At 50.2% G+C, this 23,572-nt stretch overlaps 1 protein-coding gene and 1 non-coding gene across 6 annotated transcripts in view; both read right to left on the bottom strand.

Annotated features, from left to right (window-relative positions):
- JDP2 (Jun dimerization protein 2) overlaps positions 1–20,268 on the bottom strand; it is a 45,402-nt gene extending 25,134 nt beyond the window's left edge. Inside the window, exons 1-2 of one of the 5 annotated variants that reach the window (XM_010809480.4) lie at positions 20,068–20,268; positions 9,142–9,365 (exon numbers count right to left, since the gene is read on the bottom strand). In XM_010809480.4, the coding sequence (XP_010807782.1) occupies positions 9,142–9,342 (201 nt within the window). In that variant the 5' untranslated portion in view covers positions 9,343–9,365; positions 20,068–20,268. Of the gene's footprint in view, positions 1–9,141; positions 9,366–18,522; positions 18,604–18,903; positions 19,126–19,310; positions 19,334–20,067 lie in introns of those variants that run through there. The other 4 variants (NM_001193245.3, XM_005211987.4, XM_010809479.4 and 1 more) reach the window with 4 other exon arrangements.
- Positions 5,432–5,510, bottom strand: MIR10162 (microRNA mir-10162). Its single transcript, NR_162192.1, has one exon. It is a non-coding gene; the product is annotated as a microRNA mir-10162 (primary transcript).
- Positions 20,269–23,572: the final 3,304 nt, after the last annotated feature.

Genomic DNA, 23,572 nt, shown 5'->3' with positions numbered 1-23,572 from the left:
GGAGCCTGGTGGGCTGCAGTCCATGGGGTCGCTAAGAGTCGGACACAACTGAGCGACTTCACTTTCACTTTTCACTTTCATGCATTGGAGAAGGAAATGGCAACCCACTCCAGTGTTCTTGCCTGGAGAATCCCAGGGACAGGGGAGCCTGGTGGGCTGCCGTGTATGGGATCGCACAGAGTCGGACACGACTGAAGCGACTTAGCAGCAGCAGCAGAGGGGAAAGAGATCTGGCTGGCTTAAGAGTTGGCTTCCCTGGCAGCTCAGGTGGTAAAGAATCTGCCCACAATGCAGGAGAACCAGATTCCATCCCTGGGTCAGGAAGATCCCCTGGAGAAGGGAATGGCAGCCCACTTCAGAAATCTTGTCTGGAGAATTCCATGGACAGAGGAGCCTGGCTGGCTACAGTCCAGGGGGTCACAAAGAGTCAGAAACGACTGAGCAACTAACACTTTCACTTATACACTTGCAGAATTGTTCAGCCAGAGGAGGACCCGTGAGGGGACTCAGTTTCCCAACTCTGAGTCCATATTGCCAGCGGGTCTGGGGACACCAATGTAAGATGACCAGCATTGACAGAGCTGCTAAAAATACCGAGGATTCTTGGGAAACCAGCAATGCCCTTAACACCACAGGAAATGAGATAAGAGGTCACTCAGGGCAACTTAGTGGAAACCTGAGGGTTGAAGGGCCTTTTCATTCACAGTTTGTGATGGTAACTAAAACTCTGGCTGCGTTTAAACATAAACAACCAGAAACAGGAAGGTCAGCTTGCCTCTCTGAAACCGTGGCCATAGATACAACACATTGGAAAGACCCCTGCTGTCAGAAACTCTAGTGTGATTCACTGCAAGTGGACTCAGTCCCTAGTAAAGGTGATGTAAGGGTGTGATGACTATAGTCAGGCTATCTTTACACACAGTACCTCACTTTAAGTTCACCAGGAAATTTCAAGAGTTTTAGTTTCCTCCTTTTGCAGACAAGGAAACTACACTCAAAAAGATCAGCTGACTTGTCCAAAGTTGTCCAGGGAGTAGGCAATGGAGCCAATTCTGAAGCCAGAAGCTTGAACCCAAGCCCAAAGCTCTTTCTAGGCCCAAGAAGCAGCCTGTTTGCTTAGGCAGCCAGGTTGCTGCCCCACTCCCCTGACACCTGGACACCTCCACTCACTCAGGCCACTCACCACCTCCAAGGGTAAAATACCACAAGCAAATGAAAGCCCAAGAATCAATTTTTGAATCAATGATAAAACCATCTGATTGACTCATTTGAAAAGTCATTGCAGTCATGTCTTACATTTGTTGTGTATCTTCTTAAGTGCCAGGCATTATGTGAAGCCCTTCTTTACCTGCATTAGTTCACTTAATTATACAGCAACACTAGAAGGTAGGAGCTATTATTATCCCCATCTCAAGGCAGAGATCTAAGAAGGCAGCATGGGACTCCTTGAACTTTTCAGAAGTGTCTGATTTCTGCTAAGAACATACAGATCCAGCCATGTCCCCACCACCACCTCTCCAAGGGGCCTGGTGCTATGATAACATTCTTTGGACGTTAAAAAAGAAGTTAGGAATCAAAACTGCAATGAGATATCACCTCACACCAATCAGAATGGCTATCATCAAAAAATGCACAAACCACAAATGCTGGAAAGGGTATGAAGAGAAGGGAACACTACAACACTGCTAGTCAGAATGAAATTGGTACAGCCACTATGGAGAGCTGGAGAAGGAAACGGCAACCCACTCCAGTATTTTTGCCTGGAAAATCCCATGAACGGAGGAGCCTGGGAGGCTACAGTCCATGGGGTCACTAAGAGTCAGATGCGACTAAGAGATTTTCACATACATATATTTGTCTGTAAGCCATTTGAGTTCGTTTTGTGGTTCAGCTGGTGAAGAATCTGCCTGCAATGCAAGAGACCTGGGTTTGATCCCTGGGTTGGGAAGAAGCTCTGGAGAAGGGAAAGGCTACCCACTCCAGTATTCTGGCCTGGAGAATTCCATAGACTGTATATATAGTCCATGGGGTCGCAAAGAGTCGGACACAACTGAGTGACTTTCACTTTCACTATGGAGAACAGTATGGAGGTGCCTTTAAAAACTAAAAGCAGAGCTACCACATGACCCTGCAATCCCACTCCCGGCATATATTCAGAGAAAAACACGATCCGAAAGGATACATGCACCCCAATGTTCACTGCAGCACTGTTTACAATAGCCAAGATAGGGAAGCAACCTAAATGTCCATCGACAGATGAATGAATCAAGATGTGGTACATATATACAATGGAATACTATCCAGCCATCGAAAAGAATGAAATAACACCATCTGCAGCAACGGGGATGGACTTTTAGAGTCATACTGAGAGAAGTGAGTCAGACAGAGGAGAAGCATCATACGACATCCCTTGCATACGGAATCTAAAAAGAAATGATACAAATGTACGTACAAAACAGAAAGAGACTCAGAGACTTAGAAAATGACCTTATGGTTGCTGGGGGAAAGGGACAGTTAGGGAGTTTTGGAAACAATATTCAAAATGGATAACCAAGCACAGGGAACTCTGCTCAAAGTTATGTGCCAGGCTGGAGGGAAAGGGGATCCGCAGGAGAATGGATATATAGATATATATATATATGGCTGAGTCCCTTCACCGCTCACCTGAAACTACCACATTATTAATTGGCTATACCCCAATAGTAAATTAAAAGTTTAAAGTTTGAAAAAAAAAGTTTGGAACCTTGTGAATGCTCAGGTTATGGTATGAAATAAGAGTAAATACCACAGGGGCCAAAGTTAAACACATGCACGGCTATCTTTAGCTATCACTCATTTGCCCTCAAATTCAATGATTAAAGTGGGGTGGGGGAAGCTAACAGCTTTGGAAAATGTGCTAACAAAGAGTGACGGAACTAAAGTGGAAACTTAGGATTTCAAAGATGAGTTGAGAGATTCTATTCCAAGAAGGGACAGATTGGATCTCTCTGCCAAGCAAGTACGAGACAGAAAAAGCATCTGAGTCAGAGGGAATAAGGCCAACGCTATTCCAAAGAGCCACAAATTAAAAACCAATTATGCAAGGCTTGCGAAAAAATGTCAGTGGGCTGCCTTTATGTTTTAAATCACTAAAAACACAAGCATGCTTAGGCCAACATTTACCCAGCACATCAGCTGGTTTGGGGCAATTTTTTGCTCAGGCTAAACATGGATGAACATTTTGGTCTTTTTGGTGAGCAAACTCTTAAGAGTGAGCACACCTTCCAAGATCACACGATAGTTCATTGATTCAAAGACCCACTTCTTCCAAAGGGGAAAACCTTCTAAATGTTCTTGAGGGTCCCCTAGAGAAGTTGGGAAGTGACCAATGTGAAATCCACAAACAGGTAAGTCTCCTCTCCTGCTTTCAGGATGGTGAGGATAAGGATCTAGTTACCACATGGATTTTGCTGGAAAGGCAAACCATGATGGAATGAAGACATTGATTCCTAAGGAATCAGAAGAGTACAAGAAGTACAAACAGAAAGTCAGGTTCCCAAATGTAGCCAAGTACTCCCTGGGCCCTCTAAATACACAGATTCCCTGGACCCTCAGAGATTCTGAGTACCTGGGCCTAAGGTTGCGTTTGGGAATCTGGATTCATAAGGTTTCCAAGTGGTTTTGATGATCAACCAAGTTTGGGAATGGCTGGTTTGATTTTCATTGTGTCCTCTTGCCTGTAGCCTGAAGTCCCTTATGCTCACAAACAGAAAAAAAAAAAATGGACAAATGCCTGGAGATGAGAACTGGGAGATATAGAAACTAAGGGATGGAAAGTTTAAGTGACTTGCCGAGTCGATACAGCTAATTAATGTTCAAACCACCAAGCATATCTTAACATACAATCTATAGACCAGATGGGCTTCCCTTGTGGCTCAGACGGTAAAGAATCTGCCTACAGTGACGCAGGAGACCCAAGTTCAATCCCTAGGTTGGGAAGATCCCCTGGAGAAGGGAATGCTACCCACTCCAGCATTCTTGCCTGGAGAATTCCATGGACAGAGGAGCCTGGCAGGCTGTAGTCCATGGGGTCACAACTAGTTGGACAGGACTGAGCGACTAGCACTTTCATAGGCCAAGCACTGTCCACCGTCTGGTGGAAATAAAAAGGAAGGAATGAAAGATGTAGTCCCCGTCCTTGGAACCTAAACACAGGACACAGGCTCAAAAGCAGGCTGGTGACAGGGTGTGAAATGGGCTGGGTAGAAGGCAATAGGGGGCAGTGGGGACTGCAGAGAACTGAGGCCCACATGCCAACACAGTGAGTGTCTGCTACTCAGTTCCAGCTTCCCGGTGCATATAAGGCTGTGGGCCTAGAGGGGCCACATATTCTGGGTTTTTTAAAGAAGCCAAAAAGTCCACATTTCCTGGCTTTTAAATATAGCAACTCTTTCAATTAAAAAAAAAAGAAAGGAAGAAAAAACCCACACGGTGAAGGCCAAACAAGATTCATCTGTAGGCTGACTCCTGCCCATGGAATGACAATTTGCAATCTCTTTCTTAAAAGGTCATCCAGGCTAACCTCCCACGAACTTGAGTCCCTACTAGAGCACCCCAGAGTGGCACAGAGGGTGAGGGGTTCTATCCAGCAGGCTGTAGAGCAGTGCTTGGCGGGGGTTGGGGTGGGGGGCGGTTGCAAGGACAGGGCTTCTAGTCTCCCTCCCCCACTACTGGAAATGCATTCCAGGCCCAGAGGCAGGGTGTGGCCACCACAATCAGAGTAGCCCAGTCAGAGATGACCCAGCTGGGAAAGGCCAAGACCTCCAGGACAGTAGAGAGTGCTTGGTGGAGGAGTCCAGCTTTAAGAGGCTACAGAACAAAAAAATGGACAAAGGAAGGAAAGCTCTGGAGAAAGCCAGGGAGCAAAGCTGCCTTGAAAAGGAGTATTGGAAAGGAAAGAAGAACAAAGAGGCAAGACAGAAGCATCAGCTCTAAAAATGCCATAAGTCACAATATAACATGCCCACATGCCCTAGCCAACACGTAATCTGGCCACTGGCCATCCACTTGGTCTACTGAATTTGTCTTCATGACACTGACCACTACCTGGCCTTTTATATTGTATGTGAATTTGCTTATTCTCAGATGTCCCCACTCCAAATACATAGTCCAAGAGAAGGTGGGTTTTGTCTACTTGGCTTACGGTTCAGTATCCAGTGTCTGGCCCAGTGGTTGGCACACATTGGGTGCTTAGCAAGTATCTGCTAGACAAACGGACTGCAGGAAAGCAGCTAGCATGAAAATAGTTTCACATGATGTGTCAACCATATAATAATAACAACATCAGCACGAAGCACTTTATCATTACAAAACCTGTCCTTTAACTTAATTCCTCCGATTTTCTCTTACGCAACTGCTTTGTGTATTTGGACATGGCCCAAGAGGCTGTTGGCCCCCACAAGGCGGACAGCCCAAGAGCCGGCTGGGATGGAGCTGCCTGCACAGCGGCTTGGCCTGTCCACTCTATGGGGACCTGAGAGATGAGACGGCTGCAGAACTGCCGGGCTCAGCGCTAATCGGGCCACGTCATCAAAATAATGGAACATTCTGGGACCGGGTTCATCTGCCTCCCCAGCCTGCTAGAGCACTGATTAGAATCCTGGAAGGCAGGCAGTGAGCACAAAGGGCAGCAGAGCATGAGGTTAAAGCTTTGGCTGAAAAGCCAGACTGCTTAGGCCTGTTTCCCAGCTGTGTGACCTTGGATGTCCCCAAGACTTGTTGATGGCATCCATACTGTGGGCATAACAATAACAACAGTAATAATAATGACTTAGAGGGTTCTCAAGAGGGTTCGGTGAGACACTTCGCAGAGCATGCCCAGCATTGTGCCAGATGCACCCCGCAAGTTACAGCAGCAGTATCTTCCCCATGCAGCTCCCAGCTCTGCCATCCTCCAGCTGTGCAACCCTGCGTGACTTGACTTCCTCCTCCCTGGATCTCAACTACCTCTTCTTTTATTTTTTTATTTTTAAATTAAAAAAAAAAATTTCTTTTGTCCACACCTCTTGGGCTGAGGGATCTTAGTTCCCCGACTAGGGATTGAACCCTGGCCCTCTGCAGCAGAAGCATGGAGTCCTAACCACTGGACTGCCAGGGAAGTCCCATATTCTTCTTCTTTAAACTGGAGGAGAATCGGATCACCAGGACCAGGTAAGGAACAAAAGAGATCATACGTGTTAAGCCCTTAGCAAAAGGCCTGCTACGTATTAAACACTCCATAGATGTAAATTCGTATCTTACGGTTATTCAAGAAACTTTTACAAGTCCAAGGTGCTACTGTGAAAATTCCCCAAAGGCAGTGTGCCATATGCAAATGACTCTTCAGGATGTAAGGTTCCCAGTGGCAAGGTTCTCTCTCAACCCCCTTTATTTTTCAGTTGCTCTCAGAAGGCACCCCCCCACCCACCTTGGGTCTGACTTAGCGCATTGCAGGTCGGCTCCCAGTGCAGGGCTGACCTTATTCCACACCAGCGCCTCTGTGCTCCTCCATCTGGCCTCATCGCCCCCGCAACACTGCAGTCTGACAGCGGGGGAGAGGACATGCAAATACACCCTAAAAAAAGGCTTGTTATTTTCACAGCCTGGATGGTGCGCATTGTGGGTGCCTGTGAGGACAGCACGTCACCGTCAGGTACAGGGCATATGCCACCAATTGGGGGAGGCTGCGAAATGTAAAAATATGCAATCCAAATAAAGGCATTTTCCAAAAAAGAAAGCTCCTCTGGCGCCTTTTGTGGAGGGAAGAGGTGGTAACTCAGCCCCTGCCCCCCTTCCCCAGGGCAGATCCCAGAGACCAAGGCACCAGGCTCTTCATCAACCCCAACAGCCTCAGTGCCCCCTGCTCAGCTACTGGTTTTAAATGGTTTTAAATACTGTGGAATGACCCAGAAATGGATACTTTCAAGTTCTGGGGAAGTGAAATAGCAAAAAAAAACCCAAGACAAGTCTTTGCACGAAGAATGCAGAGAGCACCGAGTAAGCTGGGAAGTGTATTCCACAGCACACGGACAAAGTCAATTTAGAAGAATATCATTACCATCCACAATTATCTTGTCATCAACAGTCTCTAGGGAGCCACTACAGGGCACCTAACCCAGGTGTCTCCAGTACAAAAGTCTACAGCAGGGGCCACGTAGCCCAGGGTAGATGAGAGCTGCAGGCAGCAGTGAAAGTCAAGCCAACAAGGGGAAGCGAAATCATCGAGAGTTAACAGGGAGGCTCAGGGGCCCATGGGAGACGAGAGAGAGGAAAGTGACGAGGGTCCCTTCAGGGAGCTATGGCCACGCCAGCACAGGGCCGGCTGTGGCCAGATTGCCCCATTTTGTAATCAAAGGTTAAAATCCAAGTTTTCAAGTGAAAGGTTGGCTCCAGCTTCTTTTAAAACATGGTGCAGGCCAAACCAAACACACCTGAGAGCCATGGCCAGCCCCGCCAATGGCCAGCATGCCACCCCTGCCAGCTGAGCTCCCAGCAGATCTTCTGTGCAGTTTTATGGTGCTTTTGGGGGAGACAAAGGGCAGAGGGCACAGCAGAAGCACCATGAAATACCCAACTGCCCCCCCCAACCCCTGCCAGTACCTGGACACCTTTCTCCACCTAGAGTCCCCCTCTCTGGGAGGTCCAGCCCTGTGAGCTCCATCCTACAGGAAGAGCCCCCATCCCGGAGCACGTTTCTGAATGCTCCCTCCCCGAGAGTGGCCCAGCATCTGAGACTCAGCTCCCCCACCCGACCCTGCTGTCTGACACCTCTCCAGCTTCCCAGGTGGCATTAGTGGTAAAGAACCCACCTATCAACACAGGAGACACAAGAGATGTAGATTCGTAGATTCGATCCCTGGGTCAGGAAGATCTCCTGGAGAAGGAAATGGCAACCCACTCCAATATTCTTGCCTGTAGAGTCCCATGGACAGAGGAGCCTGGTGGGCTACAGTCCATGGCATCACCAAAGAGTTGGACACGACAGAAGTGACTTAAGCATGTTTAGCATGGCTCCCAGCACCAGCTCCTTCTCCCTTCCAGGTGGGCAGCTACTCAGTCTGGCCTCTGAAAACATGGCCCTGACGGGGACCTCACAAGGGCAGGCCTTTGGACAAATTGCCAGCCCTGGGGCAGTGACCCAGGGCGTGCCCAGCATTGATGATCACCCACCCTGGGGGACTTCTGCTTCTCACTAGTCCCCAGGGAAATGCTGCTGTTCCACAAGGAAGGCTCATGAGCGCTGCAGCTGCAAGGGACCTGAGGAAGGCAGGCTGCACAGTGGGTCCTCTGCAAATACCAGCTAAAGCGGGCGACGCTGGGCAACTGAGGCCAGGCCCGGCTCTGGCAGCACTTTGGGAAGGGAGCCCACACCCTCCTCCAAGTTCCTGCTTTCAGCTCCAACCTGGAGCCAAGAGCAATAAAGACAATGATGTGACCAATGATAACAATTTTTTTAAACTAACCCAATATTGGCTTTGCCTTATATACTTTTCAAAGCATGTGTACATTTCCATTGCCTCCACTGACCACAGCCCCCCTCAACACTCCGGAGTGATGGTCAGATGTTATTATTCAATACTTTCATGATTAATCACTCTTCCTGTGTCCCTTGAAGAACCAGAGACAGGTTTAGCATCCTGATCTAGCCCAGTGCTTCTAAAACGTTAATGTGGCCGTGAATATCCTGGTGTGTGTTGGGGGGCTGGGGGGCAGTTTGTTAAAAATACAGGTCCTGATTCAGAAGATCTGGGGTAGGGCCTGAGATTCTGCATTTCTAACAACCCCAGGGTGACACGGATGCTACTGGTCCTCAGACCCCACATTAAACAGCAAAGCTTAGGTCACCTGGCAAGTTTAGAGTAGACCTGGGATGCTAGTTCAGTTGGTAAAGAGTCTACCTGCAATGCAGGAGACCCAGGTTCAGTTCTTGAGTTGGGAAGATCCCCTGGAGAAGGGAAAGGCTACCCACTCCAGTATCCTGGCTTGGAGAATTCCATGAACTGTGGTCCATGGGGATCACAAAGAGTCAGACATAACTGAGCAAATTTCACTTTCACTTTGGGATGCTAACCCAGGCATCTTACCCTCCCCAAGATCCTGCCTGGGGGAACAAGGCTCACTCACCTCACTCTTCACAGGCTGGGGCCTCTTGCCCAGTTTCACCTCCAGGAAGTGCAAAGGGGCGATCATGGCCCCGATGTTGCGGATGTCGGCGTATTTCAGCTCCTCTGCAGTCAGAGCCGAGCTGGGGAGTCCGGTCAGGGGGCCAAGCCCTGGCAGAGAGCCCGCAGTCATGGAAGGGTCTGGGATCTGCCCAGGCATCATAGCAGGAGGAGTGGCAGTCCAGCCTGGAGTGGACAGAAGAGCAGGACAGGCACGGTCAGCCGGGTGAGAGCTTCCATGGGGGGCTTAAGTCCCAAGTCTTGCTGGGACCCCACCCTTTCTTTCATCAGTATCCCCCTACACCCCTTCTCCACCCCAAGTTGCTCTTCCTGCCCTTACATCCATTCTGTTATCGAGAGAAACTTGATCAGTCAATTCACACCAAGGTTATCACTGGCACCTAGGCAATGCTTAACCCAATCACAGGCCACGTGGATTCAGTATTTGCTCTGAGCTAAGCACTGCGGTCATCCTTCCACCAGCCCCAAAAGACTAGATCAGAGCCCAGGACATGGAGGAAGAAGGAAAGCTTAGAAAGAGAACTCACTCCAGACTGAACACTTTAAAACTGGTAGAGCTGGATTTAGACTGCAGCTCGCTGCCTCCAAAGGGAATGGATCAGAATGGAGGCACATCGAGCACCTTTGCACATGTTTAAGAGGGAGCTATTTTGAGGCTGGCATGGTGCCTCCCCTCCAATCACACATCCCATTCTGCCTACTTGTTAAGACACTCTGAATACAAGATGAAGCAAATTGAAGTTAACAGTGTGTGTGTGTGTGAGTTCTTGCACCTGGCATCTATGAGGAAGCGACTGAGGCAAAGGAGATGGAATTAATTAGCATGCGCTTTCCCCGTGGAGCCCAGGACAAGAAAAGTCCTCCACGGGCTCTTCACTCTCAAAGCAAGCACATATTCTAGCTCCTCCAGACTCAGAAGGTGTGCAAAGGAAGACAGATTCAGGCATGAAAGAAAGACATAAATTAGACAGGTCAGCACCCAGGGAATTCTTATTTCTTCCTTCCTTTCACTGGGGGAAGCTCATGGATAAGAAACGATCACTTCGCTGCACAGATGGCAGCGAAGAAACCTTGTCTGCCAGTAACGCCAGACTTTCCGGTCACTTACGGGGCTCCTATCCATCCATTCAACCATCCACCCATCCATCCAATTGTCAACTACCTACTATGAGCTGAGAGGCACTGAGAATAGTATGGAGATCAGTTGTACACATTCCTGGCTTCTAGGCAGCCTGATAAGTGGTATTTTAGTACAAAAATGCTTCTGGATTCTAGTCCTATAAAGAAAATCATTTCTCTGCGCCCCACCCCCCCACCTCTTCATGCATCTCTGCACAAGGCTATCAAATCAACACTTCATCTGTCTTGGAAATCCTGGGGGAGAAACTGGCCCATCTCTCTACCACGGAGAGGAGTGTATTTAGCGAGACAGGGAAGACGGGATGTCCATCAGACCTCACGCCTCTGCTGGGCAGTTACTCCTGTGGCCACGCTGTCTGGGTCTCAGGCTCTCATGTCTAGATTTCAAGGAGAGCAGCATATTAGCGAGGCCATTTGGGTCATGAGCCTAAGTCACCTTCTCCATTTCCATTTCACTTCTAAAGGTGAAATTTGGTTCCCTATCTAACCCTGTGTTTCTTTCTCAATTGGTTCTGTGCTTTGGGGGGAAAAACATGTTGGTGATTTGCACCCTGAGACCACCAACACTTCCTCTGGACATCAACTTTCTTGAAAGAAAGGCACTTGTGAGCAGACAGCGGACCTGCCATTTCATCCTCAGCACCAGCCACATCTGCCATGAAGCCTTCTGCACACAGCGCCCCACCTCGCACCCCAGTTTACACTCGGGCCCCAGGCTCTTTCCTCTGTGCTCTACCTGCTCTGCCTCCCACACTTGGCCTCTCAGCAGCCCCTGTTCCCCACCCCACATCCTTTCTCCCCTTCCTCAGCACCCAGTGTCCCCTGGGCCATTCTCAGAAAAGGATCTCAGGCTCATTCACATCAAGTTATAGTCTTAGAGCTGGAGGAGGCCCTGTGCTCATCTAAACCACATCCTCATTTTGTACAGGAGGAAACAAGCTCAGAGGTTCAATGACTTGCCCACCGTCACACGGCTATAGAGGGACAGAGCTGGACTCCTGGGCCCTGGGTTTTAGAACCAAAGCTTTTTCACCCCACACTTTTTATTTCCCCTCCGGTGGTCCAAGAAATGTTAGTGCAGAAGGAATGACCTTCTAATGGTGGATTTTCAGACATCAGTCCACAGTGGAGGATCATTCTCTTGCATAGAGGACCCTCTACTCTGCTTTCCATGGAGATCCAGGTTCAAGAAGTTCCCTGAAGAACTACATGACAGGCTAGGCAGAAGTCCAGACATAGAAGAAACAGTCCCTGGGACCTCTTATATGTGGTTGGTCAATGTGCTATGACCCTCCCTAGGCCTGAGCTGGACTGGAATCCAGGTTTGGTGATAAAGTCACTTCCTCCACCCACTGGGGCTTCCCTGGTGGCTCAGATGATAAAGAATCTAGCTGCAATGTGCGAGACCCAGGTTCCATCCCTGGGTCAGGAAGATCCCCTGGAGAAGGGAATGGCAGCCCACTTCAGAAATCTTGTCTGGAGAACCCCGTGGACAGAGGACCCTGGCAAGCTACAGTCCATAGGGTCACAAAGAGTCAGACATGACTGAGCAACTAACACTTTCACTTTCCACCCTCTGGAGCCAGGCCTGCAGTGCAGAGGGGGCAACAGGCTGCCAGGCCAGAGGCTGCTCCAGGGCACAGTGGGTGAGTCACATGTCTTCTGGGGACTCCTGCAGGGAATAAGAAAGGGCCAGTATAAGGACTCACTCCTGTCTGGGTAAACCATACCTAGGATCTTCCCGACCCAGGGATTGAACCCACGGCTCTGACGTCTCCTGCACTGGCAGGCCGATTCTTTATCACTAGCAACGCCTGGAAAGCCCAATTTCAGGCTACCTGAGCCAAACTGACAAAGGAAACTCATATCTTCTTCTCAGAAAAGAAAAAAAAACCCTACAGCGGCCCACCCCCACCCCCAGCACCCCTTCTAGACCTGAACTGATGCTATAAAGAGTCAGCAATCCCAGGAAGGATGTTTACCTGAGCAGGTCACAGTGGACAGGAGCTGGGAAACTTGACAATGTTCTACACCTGGTGCTCCAGCTGAACACCAACCCCTAACAGGGGAGGGAGGCACCACGCCTCAGGTGTGGAGCAAAGCAAAATAGAGTGCAAGGTCCTCTCCGTGGCCCAAAGCCCCAGAACCTCCCTGGAGCGTAAGGACCCATGCACGTGGCAAAATGTGCCATGTGGCCACTTAGCCAGTGGAAGGTGAGCCACAGGCATGCCTGTTGTTGCCCCATGGGACCCCATGCCTGCATCATTTATGGCACAGAAAGGATAATCCACAAAAACTTGACTGAACGAATGAACGAGGGATACGTTCATGGGGGAGCCAAATTCAGTGAGTCGGGTGAGGATCTGTCTCTGGAGGTTTAGACGCTTGTCATCCACCTCCAGACCATGCGCTCCCACAGTAGCCCCCAAGAAAAATCCGCCAGAGGCTTCTGGATGTTTCCTCGCCTAAGCCATCTCAGGAGATGGAAGCCAGACGCCTCTGTGTTCCGGGAACGATAGGCTCAGCTTGCAGCTTCTGTTTATTTTCATACAGATGGTATAAATGAGAAACTAACAAATGATCCCAAAGTATAATGAATTCTCTGCTACCGTGAGAACCCCACCCTTGCCAGAGGGAGCACCCCCTGGAAGCAGCAGCCCCATGAATTCTTCCCATTCCTGCTCCCCTGTAAACACACCCCAAGGACAAGCCTCACTTGGGGGGATTAGGCACCAGGCTTTCCTTTGCAAAAGTGGAAAAAAAAAAATCTCCCTCTCCTGCCCTTCCCCTCAAGGGCGCCCCTAAATGCTCAGATACAAACCACAAAGTCCTTAACACATGCCATTCCAAGAAGACAACCACAACAGCTGACATCCACCAGCAAGAAGTCATCCTACATGGCTCCAGGGGCGGGGTGGGGGGAGCGCAGAGATGGAGGAGCTGGAGCAGCTGCCTCTCATAATTGGATCCCCATTAACTGGAAAGAGCTAGCTGACAAGCCCTGGCTGAAAGGCAACTTGGGCGATTTGAAAACTTGCACCGATTTAGGGATCGACTAGAAGGTGTGTGTGGGAGGGGGAGAGGGGTGGCAGGGAACCCACAACAGTCAGGAAGAATTGACCCACTTCAAGGAAGACAGACGGAAGATGACAAGAGGTGAAATCATCTCCCAGACTGGTTGTTCCATAAACAATTTAGTGGGAAAAGGAGAACTAAACAGCAGAAGATTTAAGGGAAGAACTGAGTGTTGCCCTTTGGGCCCAGGGGTCCATATGGAACATCAAGATCCTCCATGCCTTCCATGACATGGAGGACATCCTCCATGTCTCATTAGTAACTGGGTTGCATAAAAAAAGAGCAAACTCTATATGCTGGCAGAAGACCCATATTGGCAAATAGCTCTTGTGCCTCAAAAGACAGGCCTAGAATCAAAAAGACTTTGGCAATTTGGGACACTGACCAGGAACGACCTGGAAACTAGCCAATGGAGAAAAACTGGGTACTGCGTAGATCCAAGATGAGACAGACAAGCAAGGCATAAATGAGACAGAAAACATTCTGGAGGTCACAGTGGATCCTACGCTGTTGTTGAGCCTAAGATTTGGGATGGTCTGATGCAGCTCCTTAAAAGCCAGCTTGAAAGAAACAGGGACCAGGTAGATCCAAGGGGAAAAGAACCTAAAGAAAAGATCTGATATGTCTCTATCCTGACTTCCTCAGGGACTTGTAGGCACATGGTCTGGGGGCACTGCCTTATACAAGTAGAAGAAAAACCACAAAACACGTCAAGTTCCAAAAATGGGCCCTAATGGGAGACATTAAAATGAAGAGTCATTCCAGCCAAAAGAAGGAAGTGTAGAGATAAGTTTTTCCCTCTTATTTTCTTCCCTCGTTTACTGTATGTAAACCTGCAAGATATTATTATGTTTTTTTTAATGGGAGTATCTATAAACAACAGTCCCAACTTCTGAAAGGCTAGTCTTATTAGAAAGTGCCCAATAATGGGCATCTCAATCTAAAATGGCAAAGACAGATTTTTTTTTTCCCCAAAAAGACACGTTAAGAAAAGGTTAGGATCTGCCTCATGAACTTTCTGCCCATAAAAACAAAAGTTTAAGGACGGCTCTAAAATCCCTGGGGGTTAGCTCCCTTCTAAGCAAATAGCTGGCCTGGGCAGGCATCGGGAGCCAGAAATAGGGGTGCAAATGAGTACCACTGGCCCAAGGCTTGGTGCAGAAAGTGGAGGTGAGTGAGAGCAGGTCAAGGAGCAATGGAGTTCATAGGGTCAGACCCCAGGAGCACTAGTGGGGTTGGAAGTTAAGAGCAAGCACCTGGTAATTGAAATCAACAAGAGCGACTTGGAAGTCTTGGGAGCTGGAGCCTCAGAAGATTCCCAGGAAGAAGCTGTGGAGGGCAGAAGTCCATGGCAGCAAGTAGAGGGCAGAGAGGCCAGAAAGTTGCCAGGCCAGATATCACAGAGCACAGCACTAACAATCATGAATCTTGGAGAATCAAACACCAAATCTGTCCCTGGAGCTAAGGAGTTATCTGGGATGACCTCTCTCCTGGAATCTGAAATGATGCAGGCCAATCAGCTTCCAAAAGACAAGGAGATTCAGGAGGCAAGGAGGAAAAGGTGGAGAAAGCTCCGAGATGGAGCACAAGAGCAAGCAGCAGAAGACCATCTCCGATGGCTGGCTTAGCTCTGCAGGCAGGAGAGTGAGGCAGGTTAAAAGTGGAAACTCCAAAGCCAGATCATCTGAGTATGAACCCTAGCTCTGCTCCTACTAGCTGTGTGACCTTGGGCAAGTTCCCTAACCTCTCTGTGCCTCCCTTTCCTCTGCTGCACAGTGGGACTAGTCACCTTACTTTCCCTGTAAGGCTGAGAAGAAGATTTAATTAGTTAATGTTTGGAAAGCACCTGGAACAGCACCTGTGAGCATGACATCAGTGTGGCTCTGAGCGCCTTCCTTCCTGGAGCAACACCAGTGCTGGGCGAGCCCTCGAGGCCCCTTCTGCTCTGTTCCCAGTTCCCATCGAACACCAATCTCCCTATCCTACGGCCAAGAAGAGGATCCACGCCATCACCCCCAGCCCGGCCCAGAGGGTTCTCTGCTCTTCTCCTTCCCAACTCGAAACCTCAAGAGGGCAGGACCATCCTGCATCCAGGCAGTTACTGCAGAAGAGAAACAACAGGTGGCAGATCGGGGCTGGGTACAAAAGTGTGGAAATGAGAATGAGACCCAGCACCTGCCCTTTGCCTCGGTTTCTCCTAAGTGCTTCTCCATCTCACCAGCCAGGACAACAACTACATAGATTACTGGCAACAGGGTGCTCCCATGGCTGGGTTTCCATGCCCACCTCCAGAAGAAGAGGGCCAGCATTGGCTGTGTCTTTCAACTCACTGTACCCCTGCATTGCTTAGAAGGGGTCACTCCTCAGATCTTTATAAAAAAAAATGAGGGGTGGTAGGTGTCAGAAGAAGCCCCTGACATAGTGTGAGCCCTGCGTAGCCAACCCAGCCATGAAAGAAACTAGAATGTCTCCCCAAGAAAGGTTCTTCCCCAGAGACCAGGGAAATGCTTTAGACAAGCCCTGCCTATAAGCACGGGCTTTCTCTCCTGCCTAATGTAGGTGCTCAGTAAATACACAGTAAGTCGTTTCTGCCTGGATCCTTATTCTGAGCAGTGAGAAGCAGCTGAGAAGGAACTGTCTCTGGGCCTCCTAGACTTTCTTCCCTGCTCACCCTGTCCTGTTCCTGGCGCCAGGAGTTCATACTGACGCACAGCACAGACACACACACAGCCTGTGACCAATCCTCTGGCCCTTTTTTAAAAAATTATGCCATCGGCCAGTTAAAGCTTTAGAAATTGAGCTCCACAAATGGAATCCCATGGGTAGGAGCAAGAAAACAGACTAAAAAAAAAGAGAGGAAAAAAACCCAGAATGGTGGGCTCTGGCCGGGCCTCCCACAGCCAGCCACGAGTGTAAAGAAACACAGGCCGAAAATTCCAACCCTGGGTTGCTAAGGCATTTGTCTCTGCTGAGTTTTGAGAGGCCAAACCACACACATGCACAAGAGCGAGCGCGCACATACACACACACACACGTATGTGTGCGCGCACACACACAGGCATACAGAGCTTGGCAGCCTGTAAGTTCCAGAGCTGGTAATACAAGCCACGGAACCTACTGCCAAGACAAGCAACAGAACGAGCCAGGCCCAGTTTCATTGGCCACCATACGCTGCATATGGCCCGGGACGCAGCCAAAACAGTGTTCTCACCCTCCTCAAAGGCATAGGAGACCCTCTGTTTTCAAACACACCTCCACAGAGCCTTAATTAAAGGAAAATGGAAAAATAATGTGCCCGCTGCTTTCCCCCTGCCTATATAGGTATGCACACACACATACCCATACCACTCTAGTTTTCTCTTCCTATTTCAGTTTCCAACATAATTCATTCACATGGAAAAAAAGCAAACTGCATCCTGCAGCAGAAAAGCAGAAAAGAATGTAGCTTGCCCTCAGCCCTGGCTCTGACTGCTGAAGTTGAGCTGGGCCTGAATGAATACAGAGCAGGCCAACCTCGAGTCTGCACTGGCCCCTTCTTTCCAGAGCAGAACTGGAAACAGAGACACTTGTGTCAGAGACAGCCCCATTGCAACACCAACAACCCCACAACAAACAAGGCCTGGAGAGCCTAGCCCATCTCAGGGTTCTGCCAAGGGTCTGGCAGGTTGGAAAAGATGCCTACACATCCTGCAAACAGGTGGGAGAGGCAACGACAGATGCTGGTGGCTGCAAAAGCTAGGCAGCAAGTGAATGGAGAGATTCTTGTCCAAGTTCTTCCTTGGGGGACACTGTCACCAGTTATCAACATATCTCCTTGGAGGTGGCTGCAACCAACCCAGGAGAAAAGTCAGAAGCCTCTACATCCATGCCTTCTGAGTGAAAGTGAAAGTGTTACTTGCTCCATCGTGTCCGACTCTTTGCAACCCCATGGACTGTACCCGCCAGGCTCCTCTGTCCATGGAGTTCTCCAGGCAAGAATACTGGAGTGGGTAGCCATTCCCTTCTCCAGGGGGTCTTCCCAACCCAGGGATCAAACCTGGGTCTCCTGCATTGCAGGCAGGTTCTTTACCATCTCAACCAATCCATGCTTTCTAGCTGCCCTTCAAATCTCACAGCACCCAGCTCTTCAAGAAGATTCTGGGGCTACCTACAGCTCTGAACCAAAGCCAGAGTAGAAGGGGAACAGAAGAGTCTTTGAGAAATCAGTTCTCCGTGTTTTAAACAAGGAGAAATCTTAACCAGCCCGAGGCACGAGAACAGATCATGCTTCTCTTCCCTGGTCGTCAGGTTTATATAAAATCAGAGCCATGCTCACACCTGATACCTGGCTAAACTCTCCCCTAGAAACCTGTGAAGGAAGATAAGGCGTTCATCCAAACTGCAGCCAGATTGGCAGGGAAGATGAAAGCAATGGGAGGTGTTTTTAAAAACCCTGGGGGAAGGCAGATGACATGTGAACACAGTTTTCTGCAAGGTCTTAAAGGATAAGCGGGCTCCCAAGCATAGTTCCAAGCTCCAGTCTCTCATGTTCCCCAAACCAAGACCCTGAGGACAGTCCACCGAGATTTAAACCTGGGAACACACACGGGTCTGCAAACTCCCTGTCCCACCCCCGACCCCACCACTGACCCAGGCAAAACTTGCGAGTGCAATCCCGGGATCAGGGGTCCAGGCCGTGTTAAGTCCTAACCTTTCAGGCTCTTTTGAGGGGCGAGGCAGGAGAGAGCCGTCTAAACTGGGCTGGGCCGGAGAGGAGGGGCTGGTTACCTAGCGCAGCGGGCTTGACTCCTTATGTAACCTGGCTTGGCAGTTGGGGGAGCCCAAAGGGGACCCAGCAGCCCCTAGAAACCCCCCCCCACGCCCCCCTCCGAAAGGGGGAATCCCCGAGCAATGGCCCTGAGGGAAACCCTCTTCATTGTATGGAGAGCCCAGCCCTTGTCAGCGCCCTCTTCCAGGTCCTCAGGGAGCCGCGCTTCCTCCCTGCGAAGGGGAGGGGCGGGCACGACTTGCCAGCAGGTCCCTGTCATCCCTCCACCACCGGCACCCTTGCACCTCCCAGGCCTTCAACCCTCCATTTCCACCCCAGGGCCGTCTTCTCCCCACTCACCCGCCTTCCCCGCCGCGCGAGAGCACCTCCCTGCAAAACGGACGGGGGAGGAGCGCGCGGGAGGGAGGCAGAGAGAGCGCCTCGGCCGTCCCGGGAGCGGACGGAGCCTCCCGTCCCAGGGCGGGAACCAAAGAGAAAGCCACCCGCTCGCGGGCGCTTAGCGGGAGCGGGTCCGGGCTGCAGAGCGCCCCCTCGCCGGGGCCGCGCGGGCTCCCAAGGCTGCAGGAGCCTCCCCGCGGGGCTCGGGTTCCGGGGGCTCCGGCGCGCTCCGCCCGCACTGGGGGTGTGGGGTGTGCGGCCGTCCCAGGTGCCCGCGCCCGGCGCGCCCCACCCCGCCCTCCCGCCCGGCGCCCGCCGGCGCGCGCGCGCCCTCGCACCCACCGTGCAGAAGCCGCGGGCGGAGGCGGCGCCCCCGGGGCCAGGGCCCTGCTGCAGGCGCCGTGCCCGCTCAGCGCCTCTGCCTCCCGGCCGCCGAGCTCCGCCCGGTGCCCAGGCCCGTCCCGGCCCGGGAGCCGCCGCGGCGCCAGCCCAGCCGCCGCCGCTGCAGCGCCCCCCCTCCGTCGCGGCCGCCGAGCGTCCCTCCCGCAGGCTGTGGCGGGCGGCGGGACGGGTTGCATCAGCCCCGGCTATATAGCGGCCCCTGGGCGGCGGGGAGGGGTCGGGAATGCGGAACCGGCCGGGCTGCCAGCTCCAGACGTCAGAGGGGGACGGAGAGGAAGGGAAGGAGGGGACAGGGGAGGACCGGGGGCGGGGGGGCGGTGTGCATCGGGCGCTTCACACCCACTGACCTTCACCTCCCCCGCCGCCTCTCGCGCCCTCCTCCCGCAGCTCTTCACGCTCATCTCCCCCTGCGGGGGCGGCCCCGGCCCCGCAGCGCCTGCCCCGGCTCCATCGCGGTCCACCACCCCCCCTCCCCCCAGGCTCTCCAAGCCCGCGCGGTGCCGGAGCGCGCGCGAGGAAGCAGGACGCGGCCGGGCGATTATGTAAGAGCATCCCCCGCGCACCGCCGCCCGGCTTCCACCGCGAGACACGAGCTCTGGCCGGGAGAGCCGAGGAGGCTGCGGCGGGACAAGTCCAGAGCCCCTTGGAGAGCAGACGTAGCCTGTGTTGAACCATCTTCCTCAATCCTTAGCTCTTTTTTTTTTTTTTTTCCCAAACCGAGAGAGAGAGAAAGAGAGAGAGAGATTTCAACACATTTTCATCCTTGGACACTTCAGCACTGAGTGAGGAAATATCTCGCAAGCCTGCTTCATTTTCTATAGAAGGATGGGCAGAGGACCAAGGCGTTTGTTAGGTGCTTCTCCCCCCGACCCACTAGCCCACTTGGCCACTTCAGCTGTCCTTAAGCCCCAGGGTGGTGGTTCAGTGCGAGAGACCTGCCTTCCTTGGGCAGCAACCTGAACCCCTTTCCCTGTCCCAGTGGCTCACACAGTTTGCCCCCTAGTCTTTTCCGCCCAGGGACACTCCTGTGAGCAGCCCAGCCCTCAGCCCACCCCAAATGGCCTTCTTCCCCATGACAACTTCCATTGCCAACTGGACTCCTACCTGCATCCTCCTAGAGTGGCAGATGGTTAAGGGTGACTCCAGAGGAAATGTGTCCTCTCCGGTGCCTTCAGTGTATAAAGGCACAGAGACCCTGAGCCCTCAAGCACACATGTGGCGCCCAAGCCCTTGGCATCGTGGTTTCTGTCCCCTTCCTCCAGACCCCTGGGTGCTCACTCAACCCTCTGCCTTTCTGCCTCAGCCAGCGAGGAGTGACAGTGTTTATATTCGGCGACCTTCAGCCTCTTTCTCAGGGTGATGTCAGATCATCACCCGCAGAAGAAAGGAAGTGAAAGAAAAAGTTCATGCCTTCTTGGAGTGCAGATGCTCAGAGCGAAAGAAACAACAAGCCTTGAGACAGATGGGAGCAAGCGAGCAGAGCCCAGCGAGCAGGTCTCTTCAACAGGAGGACAGTGAGGTCCTATTCTCCTTATGGCCCCAGTGCAGGAAAGTATTTCTGGATCAGAGGACTGGTGTTATGGCAGGAAAGACAGAGCAAATCCCCATGACACTGACCATTTTCACCTTCACTGACAACTCTCTCCCTCAAAGCATTGAAGTTAGCAAGTAAAAAGAAAGTAAGGCCCTGAAAGAAGATACAACGGAAAATGAGTGGTAATATGATAGTCTTGTGAAAGAACATGACTCTCAGCTACAGAAAGGTCAACTACACCTTTTCTATAGCATAAAGATCAAAGCTGGGTACTGTGAAACCAGCTTACGTTGTTTCCCCGAGACTGAAGTCTGGACAGTTATATGGAAGAAAACACTGAACAGGGAGAATGTTACTCTATGCGTCTTCATCTGAGACTTTGGAAAAACAAACTGATCTATGGGTTGTTCAGTCGCTCAGTCGTGTCCGACTCTCTGCAGCCCCATGGACTGTAGCATGCCAGGCTTCCCTGTCCTTCCCTATCTCCCGGAGTTTGCTCAAACTCATGTCCATTCAGTCGATGATGCTGATCTATGTGTGGGACTAATAATTAGTTTGTGTGGTTAGAGCAGTCCTCTCCACTGTTGACTGGGCCACTGGCAGGCCAATTGGGCTTTTGCTTCGTCCACAAATAAAAGACACTACAGGGGTGGCACCAAGCAGTAACTTGGAGGGCTTTAGCTCCTTCCATCTCCCTATAATATCCATTAGGTCTCCTCCATTATTTGATATGGATGCTTTTAAATTTTAAGACTTCTGTCAGTAATGCCTAATGGGAGCCGCGTTAGGCATTACTGACAGACCTCCAGCCACATGATCCTCTACTAGGCTCTTCTACATAGTCATTGCCTCTGGAAGTCTCTGGAGGGAGAGACGATAAATTGGCCTATTTATGTTCACGTTGGTCTGCTTCTCCTTGCCTTGCTATTGGAACTGATCTACCACTGGCTCTTGGGGATGGACAAGTGACCCAGCCTAAAGCAATTTAAATTTAGGATTCCTATTCCTTGCAGCTAAAAAAGTCCTGGTTAATATATCCAGCCCTGGTCAGTGCGTTGCCTCAGAGCCTGCCATGGGTCCCAAGTGAGCCTGAAGAGACTAGCAATTTTGTGGACCTGCTGGGAAGAGAAGCTACCAAAAGTTGGGCCTGAATCTGCCAGAAGCTACCATGTAAGAGAGTCTACTGAGAGCGAAGCTAATGCAAATTCAAAAAATTTTAATTCAAAAATCTCCATTTCTGTGCTTTTGAAAAAAATCAAAGGTAACATATAATAATCAGTTTAAGAAATATACTTGGGCTTCCTTGGTGGCTCAGTGGTAAAGAATCCACCTGCCAATGCAGGAGACACGGGTTCAATCCCTGGTCGGGGAAGATGCCACATGCTGTGGAGCAACTGAGCCAGTGCACACACTACTGAGCCTGTGCTCCAAAGCACGGGAATCACTCCTGAGCCCACAGGCTGCAGCTACGGCATCCTGCATGTCCTGGAGCCCAAGATCCACAGCAAGAGAAGTCGCTGCAATGGGAAGCCTACGCACCACGACAAAGAATAGCCCCACTCACCACAACTGGAGAAAAGTTGCGCAGCAACAAAGACCCAACACAGCCAACAATAAATAAATAAAACTTTATATGTACATAAAAAGGAACAGACTCACAGACGTAGAGAAGAAACGTGGTTGGGGGGGCATAGCGGGGAGAGACAGTTAGAAACTTGGAATTGATGTGTATGCATTGCTATATTTTAAATGAATAATCAGAGGGACCTACTATATATCACAAGGAACTCTGCTCAACATTATGTAACAACCTAAATGGGAAAAGAATTTGAAAAAAAATAGATACATGTATAACTGAACCACTTTGCTGTATACCTGCAATTAACACAGCATTATTAATCAACTGTACTCCAACAGAAAATAAAAAGTTATTTCCTGGAAAAAAAAATCCAAAAACAGAAATATAGGTTAGGACAGGTTATGCTGCAGTAGTAAACATCCTCCAAAACTCAGTGGCTTAACATGAGAAGAGATGATTCTTACTGCACAAGACCGCTGTGGATTGAGGTGACAATCAGGGCAGCTGTCCTGCAGGTGATGGCTCAGTATGGCACCTCCATATCAGCAAACATGTTCCTGGTCAAGATGGCATGGAAAGAGAGAGAAGTGGAGAGGGCCGTGCAGCAGCAGTTAAATATTTCCTTCCAGAGTAACATACCTCACTTTAGTTTACATCTCTTTGGCCAAAACAAGACACATGGCCATTCTTAATTGCAAAAAGGTGGAGAAATTCAGTCCTCCTATGTACCAGGAGAAGAAGAGAACAATGTCCTAGTGAACGGTTAATATATATCCCATCATAAACTGTCTAATGCCAACAGTGGGCTGCAGCCTACTTGAAGCTGGCCCCTTGGGTGGGACTTAAACACCCCAGTTTGCCACAGCTTCTACCCAGCCTGCTGGGGAATTTACATGGCTTGCCTGGCCTCTGAAAACATTTGATTTTGCAGCTCCTGGTATAAATAAAACCAATGTCAATATCAGTCTTTCAGTGGCCCTAGTGATCCATGGGCTTATCACAAATTTTTCAAAAACAAGGTTTTAAAAAATTAGCTGAACTTAAAAAATGCCACAAAGAGTTCTTAGGTGAAGGGCAGGATGGTATCATAAAATCAAACAAGAAGTTGAGACTGGCTGTTATATAGTCTACAAAATACAGAGACCTGTTTATGATAGTTTCTTCCTCCTCCTTTCCCCTGGCTCAATGAAATATCTACAGGAGAGACCAGGAGAAGTGAGCCTTCCACTCTCTTCCTTAGGATAGGAGGAGAAGTCTACATGGTAGTGATTTGAGGTAGGGTGTGCCTGCCTTAAAATTTTTAAAATTTCCCATATATATGTATGTATATATATTCATGGCTGAAGTATTTAAGAAGAAAATTTGAGTTGCCACTCAACCATCTGAGACCGAATACAGAACTACACTGAGCTGCCTTATTACAGTTCAGAGTTCAGTTGGTCATTTAAATAATTTAGACACCTTTGTTTGAATGTTTGCTGTGAGGCATACACCAT

Source organism: Bos taurus, chromosome 10, assembly GCF_002263795.3.
Source record: "Bos taurus isolate L1 Dominette 01449 registration number 42190680 breed Hereford chromosome 10, ARS-UCD2.0, whole genome shotgun sequence".
Classification (NCBI taxonomy): Eukaryota; Metazoa; Chordata; class Mammalia; order Artiodactyla; family Bovidae; genus Bos; species Bos taurus.
The sequence above is the reverse complement of the archived record's forward strand: the minus strand, read 5'-3'. Positions and strand labels throughout refer to the sequence as shown.